Source organism: Euleptes europaea, chromosome 15 (genome assembly GCF_029931775.1).
Source record: "Euleptes europaea isolate rEulEur1 chromosome 15, rEulEur1.hap1, whole genome shotgun sequence".
NCBI lineage: Eukaryota > Metazoa > Chordata > Lepidosauria > Squamata > Sphaerodactylidae > Euleptes > Euleptes europaea.
This window is the reverse complement of record NC_079326.1, coordinates 50513094-50527923: the sequence shown is the minus strand read 5'-3', so window position 1 is coordinate 50527923 and position 14830 is coordinate 50513094. Positions and strand designations below refer to the sequence as shown.

At 43.2% G+C, this 14830-nt stretch overlaps 1 protein-coding gene across 1 annotated transcript; it reads right to left on the bottom strand.

Moving 5' to 3' along the window:
* Positions 1-1657: 1657 nt before the first annotated feature.
* ICA1L (islet cell autoantigen 1 like) lies at positions 1658-8742 on the bottom strand. Its single transcript, XM_056861490.1, has 4 exons — positions 8584-8742; positions 6450-6522; positions 4825-4948; positions 1658-1862 (listed from the first exon to the last, which is right to left on the bottom strand). Exons 1-4 carry the CDS (start codon positions 8740-8742, stop codon positions 1658-1660), a joined length of 561 nt encoding a protein of 186 aa, XP_056717468.1.
* Between the last annotated feature and the right edge of the window lie 6088 nt (positions 8743-14830).

Here is a 14830-nt window from a genome sequence, read left to right as displayed (position 1 = left end):
AGTTTAAGAATGAATAAGCCTTGGCTTCCTGTCCTGAAAACCTTCAGACTAACAAAGACTACAGTCCACAATAGCCATGCGAATTAGCTTTGGATTCCACATGTTAACAGATCACTTCAGGATACAATGTTCCACATTAACATACCACACCCTCATTAGCACATTATCTTGATACTTACAGGACAATGATTTGCACATTACCTTTAATGCTTTGCAGGACAATGACTGAGCTCAAACCCAACCCCCTTCTGACTATATATTACTCTTCCTACACACTTGACACTGAGAGAGACTGTCCTTCAGTGTTACTCCTCTGAAGATGCCTGCCACAGCTGCTGGCGAAAAGTCAGGAAAGAAACTACCAAGACCACGGTCACACAGCCCGGATAACCTACAAGAACCAATGAACTCTGACCGTGAAAGCCTTCGACAAGGTAGAAATGATTATATTAATAAAGATCATATAAATAAATAAATGCATTAGTGGTATGGGGTACCAATGCTACCTAAAACTGGAACAGATACCTGGTAGATAGCAAGGAAGTGTGACAGCATATTACAGCGGCTGGCTCCAAGAAGGTCTACCTTCTGACAAACATCCATCTTCAGTTTATCAAACTGAATTTTGGTGTTTCTTACTTGCATTTGAACCTGCAACAATAAACAAGAAAATTATATGACAGCTGTTGCCCACTGTCTCTATACAATATTTATATTACTTTCTGGCCTGACCAGATAATCTTCTACAGAAGTACAGCAGCCTACAAGATTGGGCCAAGGACACTGATGATATCTTGTACCAATGTTAGGAACCCAAACTAGCACCAATGGTCTCTTAGCATATGGCCCTCACTCATATGGCCACTTAGCATATGGCCCTCACTCTAAAGAACTGACTGATTACATCTCATTCTTGTCTGTATTCATAGGCTTAAAAAGTGTTATTTCTGCAGGAGTTTTTCAGGAGGGGGAAGAAGTAACTATTTTTGATGGAGTGGCTTGTTTCCACCCCCCAAGTACCCAATTTGGCTTCCATTAACTTTTTCTATTATTTTATTGAATTCATTTATACCCTGCCTTTGTCTCCTATGGGGACCCAAAGCCGCTTACACTGTTCTCTTCTCCTCCATTTTATCCTCACAACCACCCTGCGAGGTAAGTTAGGCTGAGAGTGCGTGATTGGCCCAAGGTCATCCAGTGAGCTTCCATGGCACAAGTGGGGATTTGAACCTGGGTCACTCAGATACTAGCCAGACACTCTTAACCACTACACCACACTGGCTCTCTTACTCTTAACCACCACACCATACTGGCTCTCTTACATTTCTAGACCATAAAATATTCCCTGTATTGTTAATTTAAGAACTGCTGCATTTTCCCTCTGCTCTCAGATTTTTAAGGGGCCTGTTACATTTGAAACTAAAAAGGCATTGTATTAACCACTGGATTTTATGTTTGAAGTTGGAGGCGTCAAGGGAGAGTCAAATAACTGTGGGATCTCAGCTGAGCTATTCCCTTCTTGCTGGGATGAAGGATTGGGGAGGGGTACAAGAGGCAGTTCATATACTCAAGGCCAAAACCTAATCTCTTCTCAAATATAAACCCTGGAGGGAAAATGACATCTGAACAATGTATAGATCAGCTTTGTCTTCAAAATTTATACTTTTTTGAACTTCTCCATTTGCTTGTGGGTGTCTGGATCCAATTCCTGGGATGCATCCTTCATCCACAGTAAAGCCCCTCTATACTCTGTGCGCGCCTGCTCCATTCGATTGATTGTTAATAAGGTGTCCGATACAGCCCTCTGACTAAATGTGGCAAGTTCTTTTCCAAGGCGAGATAAAGGGGTGCAGAGAGCCAGCCTGGAGATAAAAGAAGGGAAATATACAGTGGATTACTGGATTAAATCAAAACAACAATGGCAGTATGGTAAAAGGGGAGAACAGGGAGAGGAGAATCAACAATTCTTGCTCTGAGGAGGAGGGCATCTTGGAATGGGTGATTCCCACCAACTGCTAAGGGAGGCAACTTTCTTCAACTTTCTGTCTCCTGGGTGGGAATCACCCAGTCTCAGTTTTTCTCCATGCCTTGGCAGGGAGTGCAGCTTCTGAGCAGGCTTTTTGCCTTTCTCTTCAGAGCGACCTCAAACTTTGAGAGTTCTATCTTCTCCCAGCCTGTTCTTTTTTCTTCTTCACACCTCTCCTCGGCTCCTCTCTTTCTGCTTCTTCTGTGTCTGTGGCTTCTCTCCGCCCCACACTTCATAATAGCCATTCAGCAAGCCTCGGAGGCTTTGGAGCTACATATGAGAGATGAGTTTCTCTCTGAATACAAAGGGGACCCTCTCCTTTTCCCTTCTGTTCCTCAAAGAGAGAGTTCCCCTGACAACTTTAGCCCAGAGTTTCCTGAGTTCTTTGAAAGACTGATGGAGAGTGGGCCAAGCCTGTATCTAACAGGCAGTTTCCAAACTTTACCAAAAAAGCTTTATTCCTGTCAGGCCTGTCTCTCAGTTTCGCTTTTCCACCAACTTGCTCCCAAGGATTGTTTTGCATATTTGACCTCTTTGAAGTAGACGGTACTCCGTGGGAACGGAGGCATCTCTAGACTGTTTTGAAAATGTAATCTCTTTAGCCTGTCCTGGGCTGCTGAATGCTTTTTTCTATGCTTTTATATAGTCAAGTGTATCCCAGTGCCCCCCCCCCCCATTGCTGTCTTAGATCCTGTGTGCTCTGCAACCCTATGCTGCCAGTAAACCATCTTCTTTGGACCAGTGTGTCTCCTGTTGTGGTTATTGGTTCTGAATAGGGTTATTGGTTCTGAATTGGCTCCTCATGCTATGGATTTGTTGCAGGTCCCCCTGGTGGATGCTCCAAGAGCAGCATTGCAGTCCACTGGCCTGGTGTCAGAGGATGGCGTTGAGTTGGACAGAAGAGAGGAACTCCCATGAGGCCATGGCAACGACGATCAGGGCATCGGCAACCCCTGCCTTAATCTCTAGGGCAGTGTGGGCCTGGAAGCTGGTCCAACTCATTCCCAGTGGCAACACAAGGGCCACAGAGGGCGCCAATCATGTTCTCAAGGCAGTCACCTTCCTGATGGATGCTTCTCTGAATGCAATCACTTTTGCGCTCTATGGTAACAGCTTCTATTGCCAAGCGAGCCCTATGGCTTTGCATGTGACATGTGGGTCTCCATTCTAAGTCCATATCCATTCCAAGGCGAGAGGTGCTTTGGGGACCATCTCAATAAGATCCTGGTTGAAGCCAGAGACAAAAGAAGGCCGTGCCCAGAAGTCTGCAGGAGGATGATACGAGAACCTCCCCTTCCCATTCCTTTTGTTCCCATCTCACCTTATCCGGGGTCAGACTAGATCAAAGGAAGACCCAGTGGTCAAGCACCAGAAGCTCCTTTCGAAGGGGCAAACCACGTGAACTATCAGCAGCTGCCTGCCCTGCATGAGTCCTGTGAACACAGGATTCAATTTTCTTGAAGCTGGAAGGGATTGCTGGGAGGTAACAACCTCCATCTGCCAGTGTCCTCTGCTCAGATTACTGGATCCCCCCCCCCCCACAATCATTTTTCTGCTTTAGACTCAACGTGGCAAATTTCAGCCTGAATATATAGTTATACGTCTTGAATTGCAAATGGGAATCTTTCATTGACATGGGCTTTTAAAACTTTTGAATGCTGTCATTTCCAAAGACTGGTTTCTGCCTACTATAGGGGGGGCTGTGGTTCAGTGGTAGAGCATCTGTTTGGCATGCAGAAGGTCCCAGGTTCAATCCCCGGCATCTCCAGTTAAAGGGACTACGCAGGTAGGTGACATGAAAGACCTCTGGAAAGACCTCTGCCTGAGAGCCACTGCCGGTCTGAGTAGATGATACTGACTTTGATGGACTAAGGGTCTGATTCGGTATAAGGCAGCTTTATGTGTTTAACTAAATATTGAGCTGGATATCATCAGAATAGAAGAAGAAGAAGAGTTGGTTTTTACATGCCAACTTTGATGGACCAAGGGTCTGATTCAGTAGAAGGCAGCTTCATGTGTTCATGTGTGTACTAATCCCAATGTAGGTTACCAAAGTTCCTTCTCTCCCTTCTCCTGCAGGAGGAAGAAAATTCACTCTGAAGAGGGGACCGATGAGAGGGAGGAAGCATATGATCCAACGGCCTGCACCTAATCTCTTAACCCCCTTCACTTCATATGCACTGGCTGTGAAAGTGTTTATATAAAAAGCCTGAATTGAGTGAGAATTGTTTGAACGGTTGGAAAGAGTTGGAAAAAATAACATGCAAAAGAAGAAAAATGTAAAAATAATATAAAACTAATGATAATGCAAAGGCTCTGTGTGTATATATATTAATCCTAAATATAATATTTTTATAAATTGCAAATACTGCTGAATACAGCATCATTAGTTGAGTGATCAATGATTAATGCCTCCTTTCAGATTTATTGGATCATAGCCCACAAAAATGGCTTCACCAATTCCCCCCCCCCCCAACATTTAGCTGTGAAATCCTAAATAAAGTTATACCGTCTAGTATTGAAGTCAATGGCCTTAGGGTGTAACTCTGCTGAGGATTATACTGTTAGAGTGATTAACTTTTCAAGACAGGTGGTAAAGCAATAAAGAACACTTGTGGTTTCGCTTACTTTTATGAACTGCTTAGACTTTATATTTAATATCATGATGCAGCCTGTCTCTATACAGCCTACTTGTGCTCTGGAGTACCAAATACGAATTACAGGTACTCAGTATATTATTTTTATAGCAACAGCACCAAATTAAATTTTGAGGAAATGGGATAATAAAAAACATAAACCTTTGCTGGGAAGATGAACAGAGGGCCTTGCCAGTAGCATCAATCATTCTGCCAATTTGAACTTCGCCTCCGTCTGCTTGAACCTTTAAGAAGAGCCCTAGCTCATTTTCTTGCTCAGAAATAGCTATGAAAGAAAGAATGGACAAATAAGTGGCTTTATATCTCTTATAGTCCCCCATATTAAAAAAAAACAACAGTTGCCAGGAGATGGAAAGCATTCATAAAGACTGATGGCAGAGGGATACCTATGTTACATCTGTTGTAAAACCAACAAAGAGTTACAGGGTCACCTTCTAGACTGTATTGCAACATAATGCTTTCATGGGCCATGTCTTCTTCTGCAGATGCCAAGAAAACCTAAGTCACAGTAAATCTGTTAGTTTTTTAAGGTACCAAAAGACTCTTTGCATTCAGAGACATTACGCAATAAAATAGGGAAGTTTTATCGGACAGTGAAAGAGCCCGACAGCCTTCACATTAACCAAATTCTATTTCAGGCAGGCTGAAAAAATTCTGTTTCATTAAGTGAAGTGATCCCATCAAAGGTGCCATCTTATGTATCTTGTGCATCTCTCTTTCATTCCTTCACGGAAACATCCCTGTCTGCTAAATATTTACCAAGAAAAAGTGAAGTAACAGCTATAGAACAAAGCAAATATCTGAATTAGACATCTCAAACATGGTCAACACAATCTATCTAAAGTTAAGGCCTGTGGGATCTAATGGAAATTATGTAAGATATATTTTAATAAAGATGTTTACGTTATGTGGAACAGTTAAGTCTCTCCTCTGTTGAGTCTCTCAATGTGTATCTCATCTATGCCGCATTTACTAGGCTAAATCTTCACTAATTCAATTTCCCTGCATCAGGCTATCATACTACTAAAAATTGATTAATTTAAATCCTGAGAATTGGACACAACATCTATTACCTGAGGATGGCCTTTGTACCCTCTACTGGCTGGTTGGTAAGTTTTTCTCTTGTTTATTTTTTTCATAAGTGCACAGTTACTGCATCACACAAGGATGCAATAACACACATACTGAATAACAGAAAATGTGCCTGAGTATCTGGATTAAAATAGTTTTGATGCAATGTATTTCAGTGAGACTAAATTCACTTGTGAAACTAAATTCTGATTTTATTCAGATAAGAATTATGAGGTAAGACGAACACAATTAGGTAGTTCAGCTATTTGTCAAACCGAACTTAATATTTGTGCCTACACAGTTACTATGAATTGGTGTATGTATATTTCTTGATGCAAAGTACTAATAATGTTTTTTTATAAATATTTTTATTGATTTTTGATATTAAATGGGGATACAGGAAGGAAAAAGGGTAAGGGAAATTATTAACAAAAAGAAAATGCATATTTTTACCCCCTTAACAGGATTCAAATAGTCAACGTTTTTTAACATGTTATACTTTGTCCTCTCCTTCATTTTCATAACGTCTAAATAAAAAAGTACTAATAATGTTTGACAAAAATCTAACATGTGAAAACATTCTGTATCAATCTAATCTAATCTAAAAATGTATTAAGGAATTGTATATGAATGCTGCAAACTTAAGTAACTATTGTATAATGAAACTAAATGAGGTTCACTTCTGGCAATTTTACCATTAAGTCTTTGCTGGTATTTTTCTATTGTCTTTAGAAGATCTGTGCCGGTCCTCTGAATGGTATGAAAAACCTTTAAAATAAAAGGGTTTGTTGGTATATTAATTTGGCCAAGTGCATAAAAACAATAAAATTATCACAGTTGTCATGAACTGAACTGGCAAACCTGAAGTACAAACTTAAAATCAGAGATGCTTGGTCACTCAACAATTGTGTTCACAAGATGTCCACAGGAAGCCATCCACATTGTCTAATGTTTGATGGACTGTTTGTATTCTAACATTGCATGTTTTTGACACACAAAAAACTTATTATGCATGTGTGTTCTTGTACTATTTTCCTGCAGTAGTATCCTCTTCCTCCTCACTGCCTACTATTGGCCACATTCGTAAAGTACATAAAACATTTACACTTCACAGTGAGGGATAAACATATATAAGGCTTCTCCCTCTGTCTCTTTCAGCTGCCTTACCCAGTGTTCATTAATAGAAAAGGCAGATGAACAGTCTTGATTTAAAATACTTCATACATGTACATTCTTGCAATGCTTTGCCTTCACTGTTCCCTCTCCAAAACCATTTTCTGTATTTCCTGAACATGTGTACCTCTGTGGCTAAGAAAGCCTCTGTCAATTTCATGTCAAGTCTAGATGCTCAAACTTATGCTCCTCCTTACTTCTAAGCAGGCCTGCTTATAGGTAAATGTAATATTATTCAGTGGGGCTCACTCCCATTAACTACCCTTACTGCAGAGAAATTGTACTGAAAATAACATTGACAAGCTTTCAGTGGTTGAGACCCCCATGCCAATTTCATTGCAGATTCCTGGGTTCAGAGTGGGGGTCCTCCAAACTAAAACGCAAAAGACCAAGAAAGGCATGAGGAAGATCACAGACCTCCATCTGTCTGTAAATGGTAATTTGTGGGCAGATACAGCCACAAATCAGATTGAGCCATAAAAGGAGATTTTAACACCTCATGTCCCACTTTAGTTAAAGAATTGAAACAAAGTTCACATACTGTTATTAACATTATAAAAGGGGAAAGGTCTTTCACCCTTTAAAATAGCTAACAACTCTGCGGGCAGCTGGATTTTGATTATTTATTTTATATCTCACTCTATCCCGTATATTCAGAGCATCTAACAGTAATTTCTTCTAGATAACTCCACTGCTTTGGTTTAGTTCAGATGTTTCCATCCCTGATACATTAGTGTGTGTGTGTGTTGTGCCATCAAGTTGCTTCCGACTCATGGCGACCCTATGAATCAATGTCCTCCAAAACGTCCTATCTTTGACAACCTTGCTCAGATCTTGCAAATTGAGGGCTGTGGCTTCCTTTATTGAGTCAACCCATCTCACCTATATGGTCTTTTCCAGTGACTCTTGTCTTCTCGTGATGTGACCAAAATACGATAGCCTCAGTTTAGTCATTTTAGCTTCTAGAGTCAGTTCAGGCTTGATTTGATCTTTAACCCACAGATTTTTTTTTGGGCAGTCCATGGTATCCATAACATTCTCCTCCAACACCACATTTCAAAGGAATCTACTTTCTTCCTATCAGCTTTCTTCAATGTCCAGCTTTCACATCCATACATAGTAATAGGGAATACGATGGCATGAATTAACTTGATCTTGGTGGCCAGTGACACATCCTTACACTTAAGAATCTTTTCTAGCACTTATCAATTCAGAAATTAAATTAACTGCCACTATGATAATCACATGGGAATTATAGAAATAGTTCATGAATGTTATTACAACTTTGGCTAATATAAGTGAAACTTCATTGACAGAAAACATTGTTCATGTTGCAGCCGTCAAAATGTTAGAAGTTCCTCTATGTATTCTCATTGCAGAACATAAAGGAGCAATAGTAAAAGATCCACCTGATATAATCTGGAAAAGGAGCACCAGGAACCTAGGAATTATAAGCAAGTCGAACAACTATCCACCACAAAAACACTTGCAAGGTTCTGCTACCTGACTGAAATTCTATGTGAGACTCTTAAAAAAAGGTTACAAGTATACAACACGGGTAGATATTAAAATGTTTTGATCTGAATTCTGTGACATACATGCTGTAATCACTAAATCAGTTTTCTCAGCACTCATTTAAAATATGTTTGTGGTTACCTCTAGTTTGGCATCTAACTCTGCATCAGATGCTACCACATGTTCATCTTCTTTCTTTCCAGTAACTTTAATTAGAACTTGCTTGGTTTTCCAGTATTTCTTCTGCATTTTGCTAACTACTGACTGGTCTTCTGGATTGTACTGCTTGTAGGTGTTCATGAAGCTACTAAAACATGGAAGTCAACAAGAAAAAAAAATCAAGTGACTTGAAGTTCAATAAAGAAGCAACTGCCAGTGCCATCCTAAGAAGAGTTATGTCCTTCAAAGTTCACTGAAGTCAGTAGGTTTAGAAGGGTACGGCTCTGCTTAGGATGGCGCCATTGTAGTTTTATATTTGTTATATTCTGTTTTCTCTTTTAATGCTGTAAGTTGCATTGACCATGCTTGCTTTTACAGAAAGCAGCATCAAAGTTTCTAGATACATATTTTGCTCCTTTAAATCTAGACCTTTGCACGATTGAAAAACTTTAGTAACAGAGTGGGTATGTTTTATTTTGATATGAGGGTGCTCAGAACAAACTCTGATGAAGATCTTAGCAAGGAAGGAGTCGTGTGGGAAGTTCCATCTTGCAGGTACATTGATCCCCTGATCACTTGGGGTAAGGGTGACAGCACTTTGAATGGTGGCTGAAAACCAGTGTTTGCACTTTCTTTTTCTTATTAAAGAACAGGAGATGGTGAAACATCCCCCACCCTTCCAGTCTGTTGCATGTCGGCTTGCTCTTTGCAAGACGGGTTGGCCACTATTATGAGGTAATGTGTGTGTGTGTGGGGGGGGGGCTTAAAATTGTCCTGCTTCACAATGAAAAACAACAAGACTTTCTGTTGAATCATGGTGCAAGACAGTATGAAGAAAAGAACTGATAGCAAAGTTAATATTTCATTTATGATACATGAAAGGTTATTCTGAGATTACTACATCTATTGAAAAGAAGCTATGTTCAAGGAAGCTATGCTGGAGGGGTTTATTTTGCATAATAAGATCGTCAGAAATATTTGACACCCTAGAGCAGGGGTGTTTAACATAAGGCCTTGAGAGCTCTTATCCGGCCTGTGAGCTAGCTGAGGCAGCACCACCCCCATGATCTGGGCTGGCGAGGCTTGGCCCGGCCCAACTAAGTGACATTTATGTCATATCCAGCCCTCGGAACAATTGAGTGCGACACCCCTGCTGTAGAGGCTTTTTAAAATACAACTCAAAAATTGTTTTATTTGGCTCCTTTTGTGGGATTTAAAAGTCAGGTTAGCAAATCTTCAATAACAGGAAATGTAGATTGTAACAGAATAACAGAACTGAAACGTTTGAGATTATTAAATTCAAGTGTTCGAGTAAACTTCCAAATGTATCAAGGTGGTTCACATATAAGTGTTTAAACCTTTATTTTTGACTGATAGTGTTTTCTCTTGGCAGCCTTTGGTTTGTTAGTCTTAAACTTAAGCTTCTTTCTTTTGCACAGTGGTTCGTTAGTTGTAGGAGTTAGGAACATTAACACACTTTTCTATTTTCTCTCTTAAACTGGCCTGGGATCACTCAATAAACCTTAGAGCTATTTTCCCTATATAACTGGTTATGGGTCCTGTCCTAATCAAAAATATATTCCTTTTCACTCCTGAGGAGAATCCTCCACCCAACAGTTTACAGCTCACACTGCTGTTTCCAAGCTCTGTCAGTTAACTTTTCTATCTCAGTCAACAGTCAGTTCTTAACTGTCAGAGTTCTAATTGCCACTCTCAGAATTCTATTTGAACTCCCTGTCAATCACAGGGGTTCTATGGCAGGGACAACTCTTTAGAACACAGACTTTATATTGATAGACCTACTTCAAAATACCTTTGGGGGGCAAATACTGCTGTTAATTCATTAGAATTGTCAAGTGCTTAAAAGCTTTTTTCATTTTTAAAAAGTTTAGATAAATGACTGAATACTTAGGGTTGTGTTATGCATGATTTCCTTAGCAATATTTTTACATTGTTGTTTATTTTTTGTGAGAAAACCTGTTTTGATTATTCATCTCTTATGTTTGATGTAGAAAAGTAATTTTTTTCTTCAAATGTGCATGTTCCAGCTTAAAAAATAATAATTACAATGTCTCGCAACTTCATAATAAATGTCAGTGTCCAAAAACAATTTTTTAGCAAAGCCAAGTATCATACACTGACATTTACCCCGAAAAGGAACTGGGGAAGTATACATGGTCCCACATTTTATCCTTACAACAATTGTTGGAGGCAGGATAGTCTTCCCCCAGCCTGAGGAGCCTTCTTCCAACTTAAGTGGATCTTAGTTCAACAGAAGAATCTTATATAATTGATATAATTTGATTTAAAAACAAAGATTGTTTTCTTGTTAATGCAGTATCCCCAAACTACATTGCTCTACCAGATACAACTCTCTGATACTATGTGCTTTTCAGTATATTTCTCATAGTTAAATACCATAAATTTGATATTCTTCTATACTTTTTTTAAAGTGGCAGAAAGGAAATATAGTTTGCAAACTGTAGTCCTAGATTGCCATGTGATGCAGTGCTCGGCAATTTGATATCCAGGCTTGGTTTAGCTTGATCAGGTACGTTTTGTATTTCAAGGTGAGGCTATCATTTACCATAATGCTCTCTCAAATCAAATTAGTGAAGAGCTATTTCAGAATAATAACCCTGACTTTTGGTGAGGGGGCGGGGGTCCTGCCCTGTAGAGAAAGCTATATGTAATTGTCACCACCGCAGCAGCCCCTCTTTGGCATGCTGCCAACTAACACTAATTAGAAGTGTGTGTTACAGAAGTAGGAAAAGCTAAAAAGTCTGTGTAGCTGTGCCTTCTGCCACCAAGCACCATCATCAAACCGTCCATCATTTCCCTGCCCAACAATTAACTAACTGAATCCAAAGCCCACCTTACTATAAAAAGGGACGGGTGAATAAAGGTTGGGGCTTTCATAAATTAAGCCCTAACCTCTACCTACCCTTTAAATTAAGAACATAAGAAAAGCCGTGCTGGATCAGACCAAGGTCCATCAAGTCCAGCAGTCTGTTCACACAGGGGCCATCCAGGTGCCTCTAGGAAGCCCACAAACAAAATGACTCCAGCACCATCCTGCCTGTGTTCCCCAGGCACCTCATACAACAGGCATGATCCTCTGATCCTGCAGAGAATAGGTATGCATCATGACTAGTAGAAATGGATAGCCCTTTCCTCCATGAGCATCTCCACTCCCCTTTTAAAGCCTTCCAAGTTGGCAGCCATCACCACATCCTGGGGTCGGGAGTTCCACAATTTAACTATATCATGTTGCATATGGTGCTAATTATAAAAATTGAGATGGTGTATATTTGAAAGTAACACTCAAAGCCTTTCACTGGATAAGTGGTTGAAATACACACAGAGACTAAAAGCCCTGCTGGATCAGTCCAAGGCCTATCAAGTCCAGCAGTCTGTTCACACAGCAGCCAACCAGGTGCCTCTAGGAAGCCCACAAACAAGTCGACTGCAGCAGCATTGTTCTGCCTGTGTTCCAAAGCACCTAAGATAATAGGCATGCTCCTCTGATCCTGGAGAAAATAGTTATGCGTTATGACTAGTAGCAATTTGGACTAGTAGCCATGGATAGCCCTCTCCCCCATGAACACGTCCACTCCCCTCTTAAAGCCTTCCAAGTGGCAGCTATCCCCACATCCTGGGGCAGGGAGTTCCACAAATCAACCTTGTTAGAAATAAAACAAACCTCTTCACTTTCCTAGGTAACATACCTTCTCCCTGACAAATGCACGCAGGGGTGGGAGGCAGGAAAAAAGAGATTAGTATTACAGGGAAGCAACAAGGCAATTAAAAAAAAAATGCACACATGCAGCTGTCAGTCAGAACACATCCCAGCAGCAGCAGCCTCAGTCTCCTCCTACCTTTACTGTAGCGGACTCAACCTCCTCTTGACTTTTTAGGATTTTAAAGGATGTGGGGATCCTGTCTCAGTTAGAAGGGGGCTGAGAGAATGAAGGGAGCCCAAAACCAACCCACTAAGCAAGGAGACCCTTTAAAAAAAAAGGGGGGGGGCTTAAAACTAACCAGCAAACCACCACGGACACCATTAATGGTCCCAAGTCCCCAACATCTAGTCGTGCCTGATGACAGGAGAAAAACGCTCCTTGCAGGCAGGAGACGCGTTAGTGGGCGAGGGTCTCCAAGCCAAGGGGGGGGGTCATTCAGACATTGGGGGGGGCTTCCATAAATTGGGGTTCCCCCCCTTCTCTCCCACTCCCCCCTCAATTAAAAAAAAAACACTTTGAAAAGGTCGCCTCAAGAGGGGAGGGGGAAGCCGGGGAAGCCACGGGATGGAGGCAGGGGGGTGAGCTAAAGATGCTCCCTGGACCGCCGCCTCCCTCTTCCGTCCCCCTTCCCCGTCCGTTGGAGAAACGGCCGAAAACCAACGGCCGCCGGACCTTTTCCTCGCGCCCTTGGAGGGGGGAGGGGGAGGAGCTCGGAGGGGAAGCCACGCCCCTCCTCTCCCCTCCCGGCCCGCCTACCGGGTTCACCTGCTCCAGAGTCCCGATAGGGGGCCGCCGGTCCACGCAGAGAGGAGGGGGGGGATTCCCTCAGGCAGGCGCTTTCCTTGGGAGACGGGGGCGCATGCGCGTGGCCGGCTCTTGCGGCTCCTCGGCTGGCAAGGGTTGGCCAGGCGGTCGGCGATGGTGTCTCCTGCTCAGGCGGCGGCGGGGGGGGAGGCAGAGATATAGTGGCACAGCTTTTTTGGGGGGGGGGGGCAGGGGCTTAAATCCTCCCTCTTTCTAGAAACAGGGTTGCCAACCTCCAGCTGCTAGCTTGAGATCTCCTGCTGTTACCACTGAGAGAATCATAGAGTGGGAAGGGAGCACCGGGGTCATCTAGTCCAACCCCCTGCACAATGCAGGAAATTCACAACTACCTCCCCCCCCCCACAATGACCCCTACTCCATGCCCAGAAGATGGCCAAGGTGCCCTCCCTCTCATCTGCCTAAGGCAGTGGTCGGCAAACCCATTAGTCAAAAGAGCCAGATATCAACAGTACAACGATTGAGATTTCTTTTGAGAGGCAAATTACTTAAACTATATAGGTAGGTACACTGTTTATTAGCTTGATAAACTTTAATTAAAGTTTTAAGTCTTAATTAAACTATCGGTACCCTGAATAAAACTTGATATCATACTTAACAATGATCTCATTTATTGATACAAATTAAATTGTAAGTAAGGTATCCATAAAATTGAATCGTGACAATGACTGACAAACACTTAATGTGAACAATGGCCTTGCGTCTCCCCGACCCCCACTGAGCTCTCGGCGGCCGCCCTGGCGCATCCCGGCCCCCTCGGCCTCCCGCGCTCGCCTCTCGGCCTCCTCCTCCTCACCGCCGCCGCCTGGGCTCTTTCCTTCCTTCCTTCCCCGGCCTGCCTGCCGTCCGCCCCTCCTCAGCGCCTCGGCCTCCGAGGAAGAGGAGGAGGAGGAGGAAGGAGGAGGGGTGTCCTCCCCCCTCCCTTCTCGCTGGCGTTCTCCAGCTGCGGAAGGGAAGGGCAGGCCACGAGGGGGATGCGCTGGAGCTTGCAGGTGAGGAAGGCGGGGGAGGGTGTGTGTGTGTGCTGGATCGGGGCCTCCCTCCCTCTCCCCGGTGCTCGGGCCAGCACGTTGCAAAGATCCGCCCCCCTAGGCATGGCGGCCGCTGTGGGCTGGCAGAAAGGCAGAGAACTTCTGCGGGACTTCTGCGTGTGCGCAGAGCCCGGCCGTGGCAGGGAAGGGACTACAGGCTCTCCTCCGCCGCAACGTGCAGCCCCGATCCTCCACCGAAAGAAGCCAGCCCCCCCTGCCCCCTCCGTGCCCGGGGAAGGTGGCTTCTCTCGGGTGGGCGGCCGCGATCCTGCAGCCCAGAGCCGCACTCAAGGGGCCAAAGAGCCGCATGCGGCTCTCGAGCCGCAGTTTGCCTACCCCTGGCCTAAGGTCATAGAATCAGCATTGCTGACAGATGGCCATCTAACCTCTTCTTAAAAACCTCCAGGGAAGGAGAGCTTACCACCTCCCGAGGAAGCCTGTTCCACTGAGGAACCACTCTTAGAAAATTCTTCCTAATCTCCAGCTAGGGTTGCCAACTTCCAGATACTAGCTGGCGATCTCCAGCAGATAGAGATCAGTTCCCCTGGAGAAAATGACCTCTTTGGCCATTGGATTCTATGGCATTGAAGTCCCTCCCCTCTCCAAACCCCGCCCTCCTCAGGCTCCACCCCA

Bases quoted from the DNA above. Each gene is read 5' to 3' on its own strand.
- ICA1L (XM_056861490.1), bottom strand. From the start codon at position 8,742: ATGAACACCTACAAGCAGTACAATCCAGAAGACCAGTCAGTAGTTAGC. The intron at 4,949-6,449 runs GTAAAATTGCCA...TTTCTTTCATAG, and splicing joins ATACCAGCAAAGACTTAATG to CTATTTCTGAGCAAGAAAAT. The intron at 1,863-4,824 runs GTTTATGTTTTT...TTTTATCTCCAG, and splicing joins TGTTCATCTTCCCAGCAAAG to GCTGGCTCTCTGCACCCCTT.